This window comes from Juglans microcarpa x Juglans regia, chromosome 5D, assembly GCF_004785595.1.
Source record: "Juglans microcarpa x Juglans regia isolate MS1-56 chromosome 5D, Jm3101_v1.0, whole genome shotgun sequence".
Lineage (NCBI taxonomy): Eukaryota > Viridiplantae > Streptophyta > Magnoliopsida > Fagales > Juglandaceae > Juglans > Juglans microcarpa x Juglans regia.
Genome location: NC_054602.1, coordinates 1,546,344 through 1,564,124, shown reverse-complemented (window position 1 = coordinate 1,564,124; position 17,781 = coordinate 1,546,344). Strand labels below are relative to the sequence as shown.

General features: G+C 37.8%; 3 protein-coding genes across 3 annotated transcripts; 2 read left to right on the top strand and 1 right to left on the bottom strand.

Moving 5' to 3' along the window:
- The first annotated feature begins 4,347 nt into the window (after positions 1–4,347).
- LOC121265515 (protein trichome birefringence-like 9) lies at positions 4,348–6,969 on the top strand. The gene is made up of 4 exons (XM_041169167.1): positions 4,348–4,745; positions 5,669–6,058; positions 6,243–6,401; positions 6,557–6,969. The coding sequence occupies exons 1-4, from the start codon at positions 4,348–4,350 to the stop codon at positions 6,885–6,887; spliced, it is 1,278 nt and encodes a 425-aa protein (XP_041025101.1). The 3' UTR covers positions 6,888–6,969.
- A 6,849-nt stretch (positions 6,970–13,818) lies between these two features.
- Positions 13,819–15,005, top strand: LOC121265513 (probable F-box protein At2g36090). Its single transcript, XM_041169166.1, has one exon. The coding sequence runs from the start codon at positions 13,885–13,887 to the stop codon at positions 14,953–14,955; it is 1,071 nt and encodes a 356-aa protein (XP_041025100.1). The 5' UTR covers positions 13,819–13,884; the 3' UTR covers positions 14,956–15,005.
- A 791-nt stretch (positions 15,006–15,796) lies between these two features.
- On the bottom strand, positions 15,797–17,469 carry LOC121265512 (small RNA-binding protein 11, chloroplastic-like). The gene is made up of 4 exons (XM_041169165.1): positions 17,224–17,469; positions 16,454–16,522; positions 16,228–16,334; positions 15,797–16,145 (listed from the first exon to the last, which is right to left on the bottom strand). Exons 1-4 carry the CDS (start codon positions 17,336–17,338, stop codon positions 16,035–16,037), a joined length of 402 nt encoding a protein of 133 aa, XP_041025099.1. The 5' UTR covers positions 17,339–17,469; the 3' UTR covers positions 15,797–16,034.
- Positions 17,470–17,781: the final 312 nt, after the last annotated feature.

The window sequence follows — 17,781 nt, the reverse complement described above, 5'->3', positions numbered from 1 at the left end:
TCAGTGGCTCTATTGCTCTGCAAGTGGGAGGGTCCCCAGGTGTGTGTTGTGATAATTGAGCCAGATGCAGAATCGAACAAAGGAATGAAGGGATTTTTTTTTTCTTTTTATTTAGTAATGAAGGGGCTATTCCTGTATAATGGGGCTGTCCTGCCAGACTAAATTGAATCTTACATGACTCAGTACAGTACGAATATGGAAACACCAAGTGAGTATTTCTTCATTCCACTTAGCTTTTCCTCTTTCATGCTTTATTGCTTTTGGGCTCTAGGTTCAATCTCGCATTCACCTCCCTTAGAATTGAATATCCTGAGGAATAAAAAGGGCATCCTTTCTAGAATTGAATATCCTGAGGAATAAAAGCAAGCAATGATGTTGATATCAGCATAGACACCATCAATGATCGCAAGAAAGCATAAAACCATGCAAAAGAATCTCGCATTTCTTTGACCCAACTTTTTATTTTTATGTTGCCGAGCAATCTCTTAGATATCTGCCTCTTTGCGGGACAATGATCGAATGCTTCTAACAGGAGGGAAATATTTTGTAAACAAAATGAATCTTGATAACTGCTGCCCACGGCCCCATTACAGATTTGAAAAAGGTATAGTTTATTGGTCGTGATTATGAATTTCCATATCACGTTCCAGAGAAAAGACTTAAAGCAAGAGGCATGTGCATGAAAAGACTTGAAGCAAAACCCAGTCATGAGGCAGGAAGGAACTAAGATGTGGCAACACCACCAACCACATCACTTAACAGAGAAGCCCACAAAACAGTCCCTCAGTGATGTAACTCTTCCCTGACACAGAAAGAGCAATTGCTACCTCAAAATAATCTCTCAGGATAAATGATGGGTTAAGAAAGTGCTACCATGCCGCACAGAGCAAGCGAGCTTATTAGCCGAAACAGAAGGGAATTTCTCATTGTGGGGGCCTTGATTTTCGTTCAATGATTCCATTTCATGTGAAGTCATTTTCAATACTCTTATCTCCACGATGTAGTGTACTTAAAAAGTATTACCCTCGCATCTCATGGCCCGATTTGTTTGTCACATGTATTCTTTCTGAAGTCAAAAATGGTGTCCCACTGCATCTTCTTCGATCTTAAACAGATCTTCACTGGGAATTCGGTCCATCAATTGTGAAGGATCCATTGCAAGGCTGAAAAGAATCTCCACATGGGAGGAGCAGCAGCAATAGAAAAAAGAATGTTAATAAACTATCCATGCTGAAGCAAGATATCTCACTCACTACCCCCACCTTGCCACCTTAAACTTGAGCTGGTGGCATTATCAGACGCTTGCACTTCATAGAATCATTAACCGATGAAGTTCCATCTTAAATATCTGTTCCGTTCATCATGGTTGTACAAGCAAGATTATGCCAACTATTCCATTGCCTGGAAAAACAAACAGACAATATCCTTACAAGTATGAGGCATAAACAGACCACAAAACCAATTTCCTTCGGAATCAGCACTACCGAGGGATGAGTATTTCTAAAGAAATTGGCTATACAGAATAATTTCCAGTGTATTTATAATTCTCAAATTTTGCTTTACACAAAGACAAAACCTTTCGAGTATAATGGATTATGCTGGTAGTTTCCTACAATCTGAGCCGTAGAAAACCAACTCATCTCCCTCGTCAATTCTTCTTTATCTTTTGTTGTTTCTCAGTTCCAAACTCCCAACTTCCAACAGCAAAAGCACAAAGCTCAAACTTTTTTTATTCATAAATGCACAGCACTCAGTTTGGATACCAAAACCATCTCAACTCTTCTCATCTCATCTTATATCATCTCATCATTACAATTTTCACAAATTTACACATAAAATACAATAAACAATTCAAACTTTTTCAAAGGCCAAAACACTAATAATATTAAAAAAAATATTCTAACAATATTTTATTTAACTTTCATTTAAAATCATTTCATCTCATCTCACTATGCAAACCCCACCTAAATCTAACCAGATTTCAAGCTCCTTAAAAGATCTTTTCCATAATAAATATAGTCATGGAAATTGAGGTGTTTAGTTTTAGTTACAAATGGTCAATATATATAATTATCATTCCTCATTACTGTAACTTTTTTTCTTGCATGGTCCCAATAATCCCAGCAGGAATAACACAATAAGGAGCAATCTTTGTTACAACAAATTTATTGATGTATATTATTTATTGATTTTTTGCAATAGTAACTCGATAAGAATGTGTTATAGTAGTACGTTAGTTTCTTTATTTTTTGTTTCAATTCTATGTTGTATAGAATAACTTTTGCACTTGTACAAGTATAGTTAGTTTACAATTTTCTTAAAGTTTGGTTTCGGTATTTTCGTAACCATCAACCTTTCTTCTTGTAAAAGGTATTTCTCTACCAAAAACAAAGACAATCAATAAAATTTGGGTATTAATGAAATAAAGTTTTTGTTTCAATAAAAAAAATTAAATAAATAAATAAATCGCAGAAACTTATAGCACGAAAATGTTTATAAATGACTAATATTCTCAAGCGACTGTATGCCGCTTGCACACTCACGACTGCAAATATTATTTCTCATTCTCTAAATAAAATAATATCATTGGGTTCTACTATGACGAAAAAACTCGTGAACTTTTTCATGCGTTCATTGTAGCTTGTTTTCTTTTATGGCGGAACCTTGTTTTTATCAATGCAGGCAATATTATTCTATCCTCTAAAATATCGTTGGGTTCTACCATGACGAGAAAACTTCATGTGGATTTGTTGTGTTCATTTCAGTAGAACCTTGATTTTATCTATAGCATTATTCTATTAAACTGCCCCAACAGAAAAATCCTAGATCCGCCACTAAATGCACACATTTATCATCGACAACTCCGACATCCTCCGGGGATTTCCATCAATTCGACACAATGTACGGCAACTGCTGGCTGAGCTGCAGTCGTTGTCAAGGCCTTGGAGTAGAACCGGGCTCCACCACCCTGGAAATGCCATAGCGCAGGTCAACCAACCCATCCTTCGCCGAAGAGAAGTGCATATATACACAGCCTTATTGTCGCTACAAACTTAAAGTTACCAATTTGAGTACATATACTTAAAAATATAAACAGGAAAGAAAGCCTAATAAGAATGAGCCAAGTAGCCCAGCATCATTAAGAGTCAATCAATCAAAAAACCACATCGAACAAACCCACTAAGAATCAAACAAAAAACCCAACAAATCAACCGGCCGAAAATATACAAGAAAGCACCAAATTCAAGCCACATCCCATAACGCAAAAAGGTGAGCAAAGTTACCGGCCGTGGTGGGCACCCCCGTCTCGCCGTCCAATCCGTGTACATTTTCCGCCCTCTTCCTCCATAAATTAGCGCTTCGGGCCAGACCCGTCGATTCGCATGCTGAGAGTGAGAGGTCCTTGACTGTCTTAATTACGTTATAAACATCATCAGTCATTCGCGTGCATTTTATACGAACGGTGAGTCGTTTTGTCTAATAACACCAGAATGTAACAGCTAAATGGGCCGCTGTTAAATAGCCGCAAATTGCTGTGACACTGAGAAATTAAACAGTCATTCGCCTCGGAAATTATCTGATCTTCCACTTAATTATCTTATCGCCTTGATGTCAATTTCAAAATTTATTATGGTGATAAAGGATCGATAAACCATAATGACTGAATATCCATTAATATACTTATTTTGAAATATCGATGATATTGCCCTGAATATGGGGGGTGAGAGAGATTTTAAACGATCATTTTTTTAAAGAATGTTGTTATGTTTGACCAATCGGCTTATGATCTCAACTACTGTTTTATAATCGAATGATTTTGATGTTTTCCAACCTAATTACTATTAGAATATTCTTTTTCTTTAAAGAATTTTATTAAACATGCAGTCCACCTTTTAGCGGCAACATCTGTGCGTATTTCACGTAAACAACGACAACAAAAGTTAATTTGGAGTCTCTTTTTAATAAGAGTCGGTATTTTTTGTAGATAAAATGAGATAAGATGAGATATGTTGAGATAAAATTTGAAAGTTGAATAAAATATTATTCGATTATATTTTTTTAATATTATTTTTATTTTTAAATTTAAAAAAATTGAATTATTTATTATATTTTATGTGAAAATTTAAAAAAATTGTAATGATCAGATGATATAAGATAAGATAAAATAAAAAATTTTGTTAAAGGGAACGAGGGATAAATTCCAAGAAAAACCCATCATGCACGTCCTGATCAGTGATCACGAGCCTCTCTTAATTTCACTTCATTATTGACCTCATGCATACAACTGCCTAATCTCTCTCTATCTCTCGGCCTCTCTAATGACCTCTTCAACTCCTTCCTTTTCTTATGGATCTTCAACCCGCCTCTCGGGAATTAACCATAGCACAAAAGCTCCAGCTTCTCGGCCTCTTCCCCATCCTAACCAAAAGAGAACTTAAATGTGCACTTCCTTTTCTCTTTCTTCTGATCTCTTCCGTTGTTATTTTTAGTTTTGTAATCCCTCTTAATTCTCAGTCAATTCTTCGTATTGGTTTCTTATCGCAAATCCTACCAAACAAAAAGCCATCGCTAGAAGCTTGCGACTATTCTAATGGCAGATGGGTTCGGGATGAAAGCTACCGGCTTCGATCATACACTGAGAACTGCCCGTTTCTTGATCCTGGCTTCCGGTGCAGTCAAAATGGCCGGAAAGACGAAGATTACCGCAATTGGAGGTGGCAACCAGAGGGCTGTGATCTTCCAAGGTAATGGTTTGACAATGGAGTTTCTCTGTTCATGCATGCCATGCATGGAATTAAATTGATAATCATTGATTTGATATTATCTCGGTCGGACCTCAATCTTTGTTAGCTGAATCCCCAAAAACGTGGGAACGATAACTTCAGAACCATATTAGTGGGTTTTACCGTTCTCATTCAGAAAATAATTAAGTTCATTTTGTTTTGTGGATGGTGTCATGTTAACTGCTTTATAACCTCGTCACATCGTGTAGTTGATCTTTTTAAAACTAGGTATAACTGTAAATTGCTGGGAAAAAAAAAATCCATCTTTTGTAGTTCCCCTTCAATTGCAAAAGGATGCACATGGATCCCATCTGCCTAATCACACATCCACTACTTGATAATACACCATCCACGAATCCATGCACCCAAATTGGCAATTAGAAAATATCCTTCTTTCCTTATCCTCTGTAATTGCGAAAGACACGATATTATTGTTTGGTTGAGTTTTTAAAAAAATATTTTTTTTTTTTTAGGGATGCTACTTATCATCCCACACCACACATTTTATATATTTTATTTTATAAATTTTTAACTTATTTTATTCTTAATAAACTAATTGAGTTGTTCTACTCATCATCCATACACCACAGAAAAAAATAAAAAAAAAATAATTAAAAAATATGTGGCATGCGGAATGCTATGTATAATAATTCTTGTTCTTTTAGCTTTCTCAAAGGACAAAAACCAAAATTACAAAAAAAAAAAAAGATTTAATTTAATTTATTTTGGAAAATAGGATGTTTTCATTAAGTTTGCTTGATCTTCTTCGGAACAGCTAAGGAAATTTTCAATTAGTTTGCTTTTTCTTCTGAAAATTTAAGGAAATTTTCAGTTAGTAATTTCTAAAACATAAAAGAACATGTTTTGTTTTCCCCAAATCATAGATTTAATGCAAGCGAGCTCTTGGAACGAAGCAGAAATGGGCGTATAGTGTTTGCCGGAGATTCTATTGGAAGAAACCAGTGGGAGTCTTTGCTGTGCATGCTTGGAGAAGCAGTCTCCAACAAATCCAGAATATATGAAGTAAATGGAAACCCCGTAACAAAACACAAGGGCTTCCTCTCCATGCGGTTCCATGATTACAACCTCACAGTTGAATACTACAGGGCACCTTTTCTTGTTGTCATAGGCCGCCCACCTCGGAACTCATCGGACCAAGTCCGGACCACCGTCCGGGTTGACGAGTTGCACTGGTACTCCAAACAGTGGTCAGGAGCAGATGTTCTAGTTTTTAATGCTGGACATTGGTGGAACGAAGACAAAACTGTAAAGATGTATGTACGTAAGAGCCTCCATATAATCTAATACATATATATTGAATTCAAAACCTAATTTCCCTTCAGTTTTTGTCATCCTTTGTTATGTGGTAACTAAATGCCGTACGTAGTAAATCAGAGACTAGTGATCATGAAGCTAATAAATCATGTTTCTTGCCTACACTTACTATTGTGTTTTCAGGGGCTGCTATTTTCAGGAAGGAGGCAAAGTTAACATGACAATGGAGGTGATGGAAGCATTCTGGAGGTCTCTACTAACATGGAAATCTTGGGCATTACAAAATTTAGATCCTGAAAGGAGTCATACATTCTTTCGTAGCTATTCCCCAGTGCATTTCAGGCAAGTCCCGTAAAAGTAACAAAGAATAACTTTATTTGTGTATGGTTTAAGTAACAATATTCACCAGTACTACTACTTTCACACAGCCCCAAGACTGCCCTTGATTACACAGTACTTGACTACTTGAACCTGTCACGCGTGTATAATTTTTGCAGGAATGGCACATGGGATGGCGGGGGTTTATGCAGTAACAATACAGAACCAGAAACAAACCGCACAATGCTGGAAGCTGAACCATTGAATAATGTATTTATTTCCAATGTAATCAAACAGATGAAGAATGGAAAGAGCAAGATGATCCAGTACTTAAACATCACCTATCTAACAGAATTTAGGAAAGATGGTCACCCCTCAAAGAATCGCGAGCCAGGGACTCCAGCTCTAGCTCCACAAGACTGCAGCCATTGGTGCCTACCTGGAGTGCCAGACACATGGAATGAACTCCTCTATGCTCATCTCTTGTCAAAAGGATTCAGAACCAACTGATCATCAGGTACCGTTAAGCCTTTCAAAGAAATGAAAAATTCATGTGACCACTCACAATTGATAACATCGGCTGGCTGTACCAAATTTGCATCGGCTTCTAGTCCGGCAAGTTCCTTATGTGGATGATTTTATCTGCCAAAACGCATATCAATGATATTCAGTCGACTAGGAAAAATACGGGTTTTGGCATCTATAGAAGTTTTTTCTTGATTTACGGAAGGTTGAGTAGTTGCTCCTATATCCCACTGAACGGTAGTTAAGACAATGGTTATTCTTCCTTTCCAAAACTATCGAAGTACATGAACTTTGAGCTGCGCTATGACAAATTACCCTTGGTGTGCTTCTTCAAAAGCCACAACAAAATTAAATCGAGAAATGCCTGGGTCCCCATTTTGATTTTGGATCCCGAGCATTTCTACCGATACTTTTTTTTTTTTACTTAGTAATTAAGTAAGTATTTTTTAATGATGTTGTGAGTTTTAAAAAAAATGTTTAAAAGAGTTTATAAAATACATGAAAAAAAAAGTAAAATAGCCTTCTTGGTGGACAATGTCGGGGCCACTCTCGATGGCTATAGCACTGCCCAATTAAATCTAACCCATTTCACAAAATTGATGGTAGATAAATAATATTTACAGTCTTGGATGTGTAAGCCTACCATATTCTTTTGAAAAAAGATAATATATCTATGACTCACTTAAAAAAGTTATTTTTTAATAGCACTAGATTTTACTTTTTTTCAAAAAGAATACATGGGCATGATTTGTACACTCTAAAGATATTGTATCTAGCATCACTCTTGATAAAAAAAAAAACTTGAACTAGCATTTGGTTAACAAGGGACAACGAGGTAGCTTTTTGCTTTTTCAAAAGCTTAAGCACTCTCAAGAAGCTGTGGAAAGGCCCGTGAAACCGTACTGAATAATTGAAAATACTAGGAAGGACATAAGGTGTTTGAGGAAAAGTCTAACACAATGCAGACTTAGAGATGCTTTCGGATTCCACGTTTTATACATTGAAAAATGTATTACATCATACTATTTATAGAAAATGTTCATAACAACCTTAATTCCTTCTCCTATCATATTTTGATAGATGTCACTCTAGCTATTACATTCTGTTATAGTCTAGATTCTATAACATTCCAGATTATTCTCTTTGTGGTGTATTGAGTGTGTTGTGCATTGTTGGTGCGGTGCATTGCACTGCTACTGTCAAGTGAGGGGCATAGCCTTATGCTGCTGCAGTTGACTAAGGTGCCTTATTATCCTCCCGTGATTCAAGTTGCACAGAGGCAAGTGTGACGCTTGAGACTTGCAGTGTCTTGGCAACAACTCATTCACGAACAAAGTGGTAGTCTAACTCCACATGTTTGGTACGAGCATGAAGAATAGAGTTGACAGCCAAATAAGTAGCTCCTAAATTATCATACCACAAAGTAGGTGAGTCAGTAAAAAAAATGCCTAATTCTTTTAACAAAGATTGAAGCCAAAGGTCCTCACAGGCCGTGTTGGCCACTGACTTATATTCTATTTCAATAGATGAGCGAGCTATGGTTGCTTGTTTCTTAGATCCCCATGAAATTAGATGAGAGTCAAAAAAGACACAAAAGCCTCCTGTGGACTTGCGGTCATCAGGGCATCCTGCCCAATCAACATTAGAGAATGAAGATAGTTTAAAGGTTGAAGAAGCAAAAAAAAAAAAAAAAAACCCAAATGCTGTGTGTTTTGAAGGTATCTGAGAATTCTCTTAACAGCTGACTAGTGGGATTGGTGAGAAGAATGCATGTATTGACACACCTTGTTTACAGCAAAATATATATCAAGACAGGTGAATACAAGTATTGAAGACTCCCTACTATACTTTGGTATAGTTGGGGGTCTTCAAATGTATGTCCATCAAGAGCAGAAAGTTGAACAAAGGTGGACATAGGAGTTGAAACAGATTTGTCCTTATGCATGTTAGTACGTAATAGAAGATCAACGATGTATTTTGACTGAGATAGAAAAAGACCAGAGGACATACAATTAACTTCGACCCCTAGAAAGTAATGCAACAGACACAAGTCTTTTACTGGAAAATACAAACTAAAAGAAGCTATAAAATCAGAGATAAGAGCAGAGCTTGAACCAGTGACAATTATGTCATCAACATATATCAATAGATAAATGCAATCAGATTGAGTATTCATAATAAACAAAGAACTATCAGAGCGAGAACCATGAAACCCTAAATCAAGCAATTTCTCTGTAAGCTTTGCAAACTAGGCCCAAAGGGCATGTTTTAATCCATAAATGGATTTTCTTAACTCACACACATGGTTCGGATGATAAGGATGGAGGAATCCAGGCGGTTGTTTCATGAAAACAGCTTCCTCAAGATCTCTATGGAGGAATGCGTTCTGCACGTCTAGTTGGTGAAATGGCCACTATTTAGAGACTGCAAGATTAATAAGGAGGCGAACGGTTACAGGTTTGATAACCATATTGAAGGTTTCAGAAAAATCTACCCCAAGCTACTAATGGAAGCCCTTGGTCACAAGTCGTGCTTTACGGTGTTCCAAGGTCCCATTAGCTCACCTTTTGGTCTTCAAGACCCACTTGGAACCCAATACATTAAGATTGGAGGAATGGGGGACAAGTTCCCAAGTCTGATTTTGAATCGAGGCTTGAAACTCAATCTGCATAGCAGACCTCCACTCGGGCTATTTTGAAGCTTCAGAGAATGAGTTGGGTTCTTCAGGGATGACTCTCGAAGAGGAAACAAAGGGAGTTATGAAAGAGGTAGAGGGTCGCGGTGGAGGCCAAGGTATTGTACCATTGGTGCCTTTTTTTGGACACTGTATGTGAACCCTTGACCAAGGAACCATGGGATGAAGGGGAGGCTGAGTATAAGGTAGAGAAGATGAAGATAACTCTTGCAGTGAGGAGGGAGGCGTGAGAGTAGGGCTAGGGTTTGGGAGGTCTGGAAGAAACATCGCTAGACGAAGAGGAAGTAGTGTTCTGAGTTGAGGACATGTCAGTTAAATGCCTGGGTGAATTGTGGCCGAGGATGAATCGAGAGGTGTGCATTTCCTCTTATGTTTCATGTACAAGCCAGAAGGTGATTCATTCTTCTCAAATGTTAATTATCAAGGCATGTATCAAAGTTGCAAATTGAATGTCCCTTGACACCATACTAAAATCATATCAATGATGGAGGGGAAGCATTACCTATAACGGCCATGAGTAATTAAATATCTTCTACTTCTTTTCCCCCGCGTCAGTGGCATTAGGCCCATAGCTAGAATGGCCTCATACAAGTTATTGAATCTAAAAGCATACCGGAACCCATAGAACCTAGGCCTGTGCAGAAAAAGTTAGAACTCGGCCCATCCGTCTATGCGGCCCGACCCGACCCGACCAAAAAAAGCGTTGGAGCAACTTGCGGGTCGAACCCGCTGAAACCGATATTATAAATTTATAAGCAATCTCAAATTCATTTCAAATCGTCAAATTTGAACCCGTAGAACTCTCAAGAAAACACTTTCTCGCCCTTTCCTATCTGCCAAACAAACCACCTATTCCCACGGCCTCTCCTCAGATCTTCTCCTCTTTCAAGTACTTCGACAGCCTCAACGTCGTGGCCAAGAAGTTGGAGATGATGAAAATCGAATCCTCCGCCAAGATCGCCAAGAAATCTAAGACCAAAAAGATGGAACGCGTCAAGACCAGCCTCAAGGAGTCGAGCCGCGACCTCTCCCTCTTCAAGTTCAAGTTCGGCGCCGTTGTCGCCCTTGTCCTTTTCGTCGTCTTTGGTCTTCTTCACTCGCTCTTCTTAGGATTTTCACCACCACGCGGCGGTAGCTATCTTCATAATATTTTCAACTAATAAAAAAAGATGGGTCATGAGAGAGGACCAACCATATGAAGCAACCAAGCGAGGGCCTAAGACGAGGAAGCTAGCCCAAAGACTAAAAGCAAGAGCAACACGATTCGTGCTGTTTCTGGTTAGAAATTGAAGCGGTCTGACAGCATTAGCATTCATGGAATTTGAATGGAGTGGTTTAAGGTTTCTGTTCATGGGATTTGTAATTTTTGCCTGATTGTGCATTTATCCATGAATTCTTGAGAAAATGAGCTCTGTTTGTATCGGCAGTGCTGGGTTTTGATCGGATTGTATAGAGATAGTGGGATTTGTAAGGTTTTTGTTGAATCTGTTTGTATACGATTTGGGTTCCCTTTCAATCTCGGGTCGGGTCGGCCCATATCGGTTTGGTCCGTGTTTAAGACGGGTCGGGTCGGGTTGGGTTGGTCCTAGTAGCACCCCCCAAAACCAAAGCCCACTATTTGCTAGCTCTAAGATCGATCCGTACTCTTGCAATATATATGTGTGTGTGTGTGTATATATATATATATATATATATATATATATATATATATATATACCGAATCAAAGTGGCGCTTAAAACAAATATTACATTGATCATGAGATGGTGATAGATCAATTACGAGAATCTGACCCCTCAAAAGGGAGTAGAAAGAGGCCATTTGGTGATGAAGTTAATTGTTCACAACGAAACTAATACTTCTATGGTATTTATTATACTAGAAGAGATCAGTTGATCATATCTCTGCTAAAGCTACCAATGATCCAAAAAGCAGTGCTTGTGTAAGATCCCACAGATTACAGTACCAAGGGAGTCAATGGGTCAATAGGATTGGAAAAGTGCATGCTTTCCAATCCAAGTTTGTATACCTTATTGACTCAACCCTTTTTTTTTAAGAAAAAAATGAATTACCATCACACTTCATCCAAAATTTATTCCCCCAAGCCCAAATATTCAATCTCTCACTGAACTTATGGAATATTTAAGCTACCTAAATTCGTAAATTAGACAGGACAGTTACTTATCATCCCAGCAAAATGAGTATTGTTAATGACTAATTATCACGCTTTGATCGCGATGAGCCGGTACCGTGTCTAGACTTGCCGACGAAAGATTTGGAAAAGCTCGATGCAAGCTGTTTATAGTTTGGAAGGTCTCTGATGTTGATGGGGGCAATTCATGATATCATATAAAAATAAAAATAAAAGTACTCGGTCATGATCGTATATATCCAAGTTAGAACTCAAAAGGGCTAAGACCATGCGCTCATTGAAAGCAACAAGTTGTATGTTATTTTTTCTTTCTTCCAATTAAATTTAATATTAATTGAAGTTAGTTGTAGTTCTGTAGAAGATTGACATCACATTTTATTTATAGGGCCGTACAATTTTACATTGTATTCGCACACAAGAAAAAATCTAATTATAAGCAATTATGCGCACTAATACGCGCACTCATTCAATATGATTGGTTAGAAAGTAGATTTTATTAAAAATATTACTAATTTAAAATTAGAATATGAATGCAACAACATTAGTACGCAGATTAGTACGCAAACTTGCTTGTACATAGTAAAACTCCACACACAAACATCTATCTATATTAATATATATATATATAGGGCGATACAATTTTCTTATTTTTCTGTGAATACAATGCAAAATTGTACGGCCCTATAAATAAAATGTGATGTCAATCTTCTACAGAACTACAACTAACTTCAATTAATATTAAATTTAATTGGAAGAAAGAAAACAGAACATACAACTTGTTTGTGTATATTTTTCAGCCGAAGTATCCATGCCAGCATTACTAATTTTATGTTTTTGTGAATAAAAAACGCAGATTATCGAATACCCTATGTAGAGTCAGCTTCCCCCATATGAATGGCCGGCGACAAAAACAAGGAATCCGACTTCATGATTAATATATATGATCATTTCATTAATTGCACGTTTTTTCGACTTTAAATAAATATGTAAAATAAGAACGACTAAACTACCATGCCAGTATATATATATATATATATATATATATATATATATATATAATATTAGTTTATAATGCATGCGTAATACATGATCGATGCTTTTTGTTTTTTCGTGGTACATGCAATAACGTTAATTAAATAACATGTATTACCTAATTCCCATAATCAACGAGTGAGCAATATTATTATATTATGCACATGACCGGGCTGAAAGTACTAATATTCATTTGCCCATGCATAATATATATGCAGTACTCCACGATTCACTTTTTTTTCGCATCAACAATATTTTCTATTTTTAATTACCAACAATATATTGTATATATACCATTTAATTTAGTATTTATCAACCATTAAAAGAAATTATTAGGCAACCTATAAAAAATACTCTTTTAATTTGCAAATATGTGGAGCCTGATCATCAGTAGCCAATTAAACACATCGTTTTTGCAATACGTGAAATTTGGATCAGATTCTACTCTCCCTAGAATTATTGCTTTCTAAACATTATTAATTAAAATTATTAAATACCCTAGAATGTTCTCATCCAATGCAAGATTAATTTTGTATGTAGTCGTACTCCTCCATCCTAATTAGCACCAAGAGGCTAATTCATTCCAGATAGCGCGCTGAGAAATACTGCATGCCGGCTAAAAAAAAACAGATCCTGGCCTGCGCGCAAACACCAGTCGTACTGACCAGACTTCCCTTCAACCTGCAAAGATAATGGTTATCTCTAATTGCTTAGGTCAGTTCAACCCTCATCCTAATCCTTTTCTTAAGAAAGTGGAAAAACACGTCTGCGTCACCGAACAATATATATATATATATAATGGGTCAAGCCAGATGCAATAAAACTGGATTTAAAAATAAAAAAATAAAATAAAATAAAACCGTGTTAACAATGACCAGCTGCAGTCAACTAACTTAATTGCGACAAGTAGTGAATGGTAGCCACGTGATTATTGCAAAATTGGGGGGGCATTCACGTCTAAACAAAATAAACCAAACCAAACCAAAATAGCAGTACTCTCGCACCAACATTCCTTCCTATTATCCTATATAAGCCTTGAGGCATGATAAACCTCTCCCTCACCAAACTGTGAAAAGCAAAGCAAAGCTACGTGAATACATACAATATGGCTCCCTCCTCCACTACTACTCTAACGCCACCCATCCTCTCCTCCACCACCGCCACCGTAGATGAAGGCGGCGCCACCACAATCTCCTCCATCCATCCTGATATTATTCAAACTCATCTATTGACCCGCCTGGACGGGCCCACCTTAGCCTCCGCCGCCTGTACATCATCCCAGCTCTACACCCTTTGCACCCAGGATATACTCTGGACAAGCATTTGCCACTCCACGTGGCCCTCAACCAACACGCCACGTCTCCTCCACCTCATCTCCACGTTCCCCAACGGGTCCCGCTCCTTCTTCTCCGACTCCTTCCCGCTTCTCACCAATTCCGATCCAACCCCCACAGCCGACTCCCCGCTTAACCCCGACACTAGTCCCCCCGAGCTGATCTCTGCCGTCGATCTTTACTACAAAGGAAAGCTCGTTTTCTGCAAGGTCATCGAGACCGAGACCGTGTCCAGCTGGTTCCGGTGCTCCCCGTTTCGGCTTGACCTTCTGGACCCAAAAGACGTGGTCTCAACGCCAATACGGTTCCCGGACTGCGAGGACGCCTGCCTAGAGCTCGAGAAGGACCTTGCGCTGAGCTGGATTATGATTGAACCGATTGGACGGCGGGCGGTTAACCTCTCGAGCCACAGGGCAGTGTCGGTTCAGCGGCACTGGCTGAGCGGAGAGATACAAGTACGTTTCGCGACGATCATGACCGGTGAAAGAGGATCCTCGTCGGAGTTCGTACAGTGCGGGACTGTGATAATGTGCGGCGGGTCGGAGGGAGGGGAGCTGCAGCTGAGGGAGGTAAGCTTGCATCTGGAAAACATGGATGGGAAGCATTTGAACGGGAAGGATAGTTTGGCCATACTTGGGAGGGTGTTGGAGAGCAAAAAGATAAGAGGGAAAAGAAGGAGAGAAGAGGAGGAGGGGGGAAGGAAAAGGTACCAAGATTATTTGGAGAGAACGAGGGAGAGAAAAGCGAGAAAGTTGAGAACGGAAGGGACATTAGACACGTTGTGTATGGCATTTGGGGTGTTGGTATTTTCCAGTTTTTGGATGTTCGTCTTGTGCAGATAAAATCATGTCTTTATTTATTTATTTTACTCTGATTTCATTTCTTTGTGCAATTACATGAATTATACAAACAAGGAATTATTGTAAACATGATACTCTACTAGCTGCTAAGGTCTATATTTTCCTCAACTAATAATCGTCTTAGTTATCTAATAAGTCTGTGAATTAGATAAAAGTAGCACACTTTGGCAAAAGAGTTTAAATTGGTAACGGTTTTAATTGGGCTCAAGTCAAGTCAAGCGAACAAACCAAAAATCAAATTACTTTCTTCATACGTAGCTATGCAGGAATTTGGAAACGAACCATGTAGTTTAGGGATAAAACAAGGACGTGGTGCCAAACAAAGGGTAGTAAATATGCTATTGTCAACAACCATTAGGTGTTTAGGTTCTTTCGAGCTATAAAAATGAGATTCTAATATAATTTAGGAGGTTTTAGAGTTGTAGGGTGGTTGGGTTGTCGTAAAAGCGAGGCAAGGTGTGAGGCCACTAGTTTTTGTCCCTCCAGGGAAATTAAATTCACAAAAACAGTTTACGACTCTTGAAAGAAAATTGGTAGGCGATGATTTTAATAAGCATGGGTTACAGACAGAATGATCTTTTAAGTGAATATTCAGGCTAGACATGATATTGTTGGAAATAGAAAATCATGTGACATGCTGCACTAGTCTAATATCGTTCCTATCCGATGATGATATATGATATTATTACTTCTCCATTGAATTTATTTTTTAAAAAAATAAAAATTGATCTAATATATAATTGCCACATCAGGAATAAAAGTGCAATTAGAATATTATTCCATACAGCATAACTTGTAAAAATTATATAACAAGAAGGATGAATGAAAGAAGACCATCCAATGTCATTTCTTCTTTAACAGGCTAACCATTGAAAGTAACAGCAGTTGAGCATCACTCTAAATTATCTTGTGTTCCCAGCACTAACACACATTTCTATAAAACGAAAGGAGAAAAAAACTGTATTCAAAGATTGTTCGGAGATGCGTATGATTTATAGGTATGAGGTAACCAATTATTCCTGATAGTGGTCCTTGCACAAATAACATCTTCATGTAAGTAATCAATTGTCAGCCACAATCGGTTCTGGAGGCCCTCTGGCTATTGGCATTCCACCCCCAAAATCGGATTTGGGCTTTGCATAGTCCACAAAGACGACACGTCCATTCAATGTCTGCTAGCAATCATCTGTTACTGTTAGTTTGGAATCTATAAGCTTAAAAGAGTCGTATGGGGAAATCAAAACAGAGGCTGACCTTTCCATTCATCTCTTTAATGGCATTATCGGCTTCGTCTTCTGATGCAAAGGTCACAAATCCAAATCCTTTTGATCTGTCTGAGACTCTGTCCGTCACAATTTTAGCTGGCCGAAAAAGAAAAAGAAAAAGAAAGTGTTAAGCTCTAATTGACTGAATATTGCTACTGGCTTGACGAGAGTACAAAATGAGTCAATGCCATAGCACATAAAAAGCCCACGGTCACCTTCAATAACTTGACCATGTTGAGAAAATGCTTCTGATAATCCTTTCTCTGTGGTGTAGAACGACAATCCTGCACCATTAAAAGTTGCAGTTTTAGAGATTCTAAGCGAAATAGGAGCTCTCTCTCTCTCTCCCCCCCTCTCTGGTTTCCGTGCTTTCCTTATTAAATTACAATGCAGTGGAAGAGCTACCGGACTAAGATAAAGACTCAAATGGTTCAGTTGTTGAAACCATTCATTGGTCTAAACTAGTATCCCCAATTCCGAATGTAGTACCAGCAGTATACTACATGTACTACACGTTAAACTCTGGCCAGGAAAATAAAAATAAAAGGCTGTTTAGTTAAATGACGTGAACAAATTATAAAAACATATACTACTCATCAGAGTAGAAGGAAGTTGGAAAACTGATATAGAATTTGAGTGTACTCTAGCCTGCCAGGGCCCCAATAGCGCAGTCAATTCATATCGGTTATGGATGGATTAAATGAGCGTTTCTATAAAAATGTCAGAAACTTATGCATTATCTGACTAAAATGAAACAATAGTCAAGAAAGAACGAAAGGCCCAAGAAAGACTCGCAGAAACATTACGTCGAACAGGTTATGGTTTTATTTCAAATAACTAAACCGGACGGAACAGTACATAGACAGTGAAACCCATCGCTGTCCTTCTTGTTTGGAGTCAGACAAGTAGTGAATCAATATCAACGAAAGGCAAAGAAAAAAAAACTATATCAACGAAAGAAATAATGAGATAGACAAGCAAGTACCTCCGACGAAAAGCTTGGAAGCTATTCCTCTGCAACAAATTAGAAGAGCTGGAGGAAGAAGGGAAGCGTATGATAAATTAGGATTATGAACAACAAGTCTTCTCAGCGCCGCCATTAATGTTGAGAGGGAAGAGGGGAAAGGGTATGTTCTGCAGCGAGGTATATGGTGTAAACTCCGTACGTATGAAATGTGGGTATTATATACAGAGAAGAAGGATTTTTTTTTTTTTTTGACCTAAGAGAAGAAGAAATAAGGCAAGATAGAGAGAGTGAGTAATTATATTTTACTTGATCAGAAAAAGGAAAAAAAGAGTAATTATATTTTTGTAGAATACAAGCATCGCGTATTCTTTTTAAAAAAAATGAATAACTATTAAATTTACATAAAAAAAAATTAATTTTTTAATAATAAGTCTCAATTTTTTTAAAAAAGTATGCGATATTTATAAAAAAAAACGGTAGGGGAGAGTCGCGACTCCAGTGGCAAAAACACAGACCTCCACCGTCCCCTTTTTTTTTTTTTTTGGTTATAACTTTGTTTATTTAAGAAATAATTGA

What these genes read in the sequence shown, in the direction of transcription:
- LOC121265515 (XM_041169167.1), top strand. Translation starts at nt 4,348, where the DNA reads ATGGATCTTCAACCCGCCTCTCGGGAATTAACCATAGCACAAAAGCTC. An exon ending in GAGGGCTGTGATCTTCCAAG is followed by an intron (nt 4,746 to 5,668) that starts GTAATGGTTTGA and finishes CCCAAATCATAG; the next exon opens with ATTTAATGCAAGCGAGCTCT. An exon ending in TATTCCCCAGTGCATTTCAG is followed by an intron (nt 6,402 to 6,556) that starts GCAAGTCCCGTA and finishes TAATTTTTGCAG; the next exon opens with GAATGGCACATGGGATGGCG.
- LOC121265513 (XM_041169166.1), top strand. Translation starts at nt 13,885, where the DNA reads ATGGCTCCCTCCTCCACTACTACTCTAACGCCACCCATCCTCTCCTCC.
- LOC121265512 (XM_041169165.1), bottom strand. Translation starts at nt 17,338, where the DNA reads ATGGCGGCGCTGAGAAGACTTGTTGTTCATAATCCTAATTTATCATAC. An exon ending in TTCCAAGCTTTTCGTCGGAG is followed by an intron (nt 16,523 to 17,223) that starts GTACTTGCTTGT and finishes TTAATGGTGCAG; the next exon opens with GATTGTCGTTCTACACCACA. An exon ending in TTAAAGAGATGAATGGAAAG is followed by an intron (nt 16,146 to 16,227) that starts GTCAGCCTCTGT and finishes GATTGCTAGCAG; the next exon opens with ACATTGAATGGACGTGTCGT.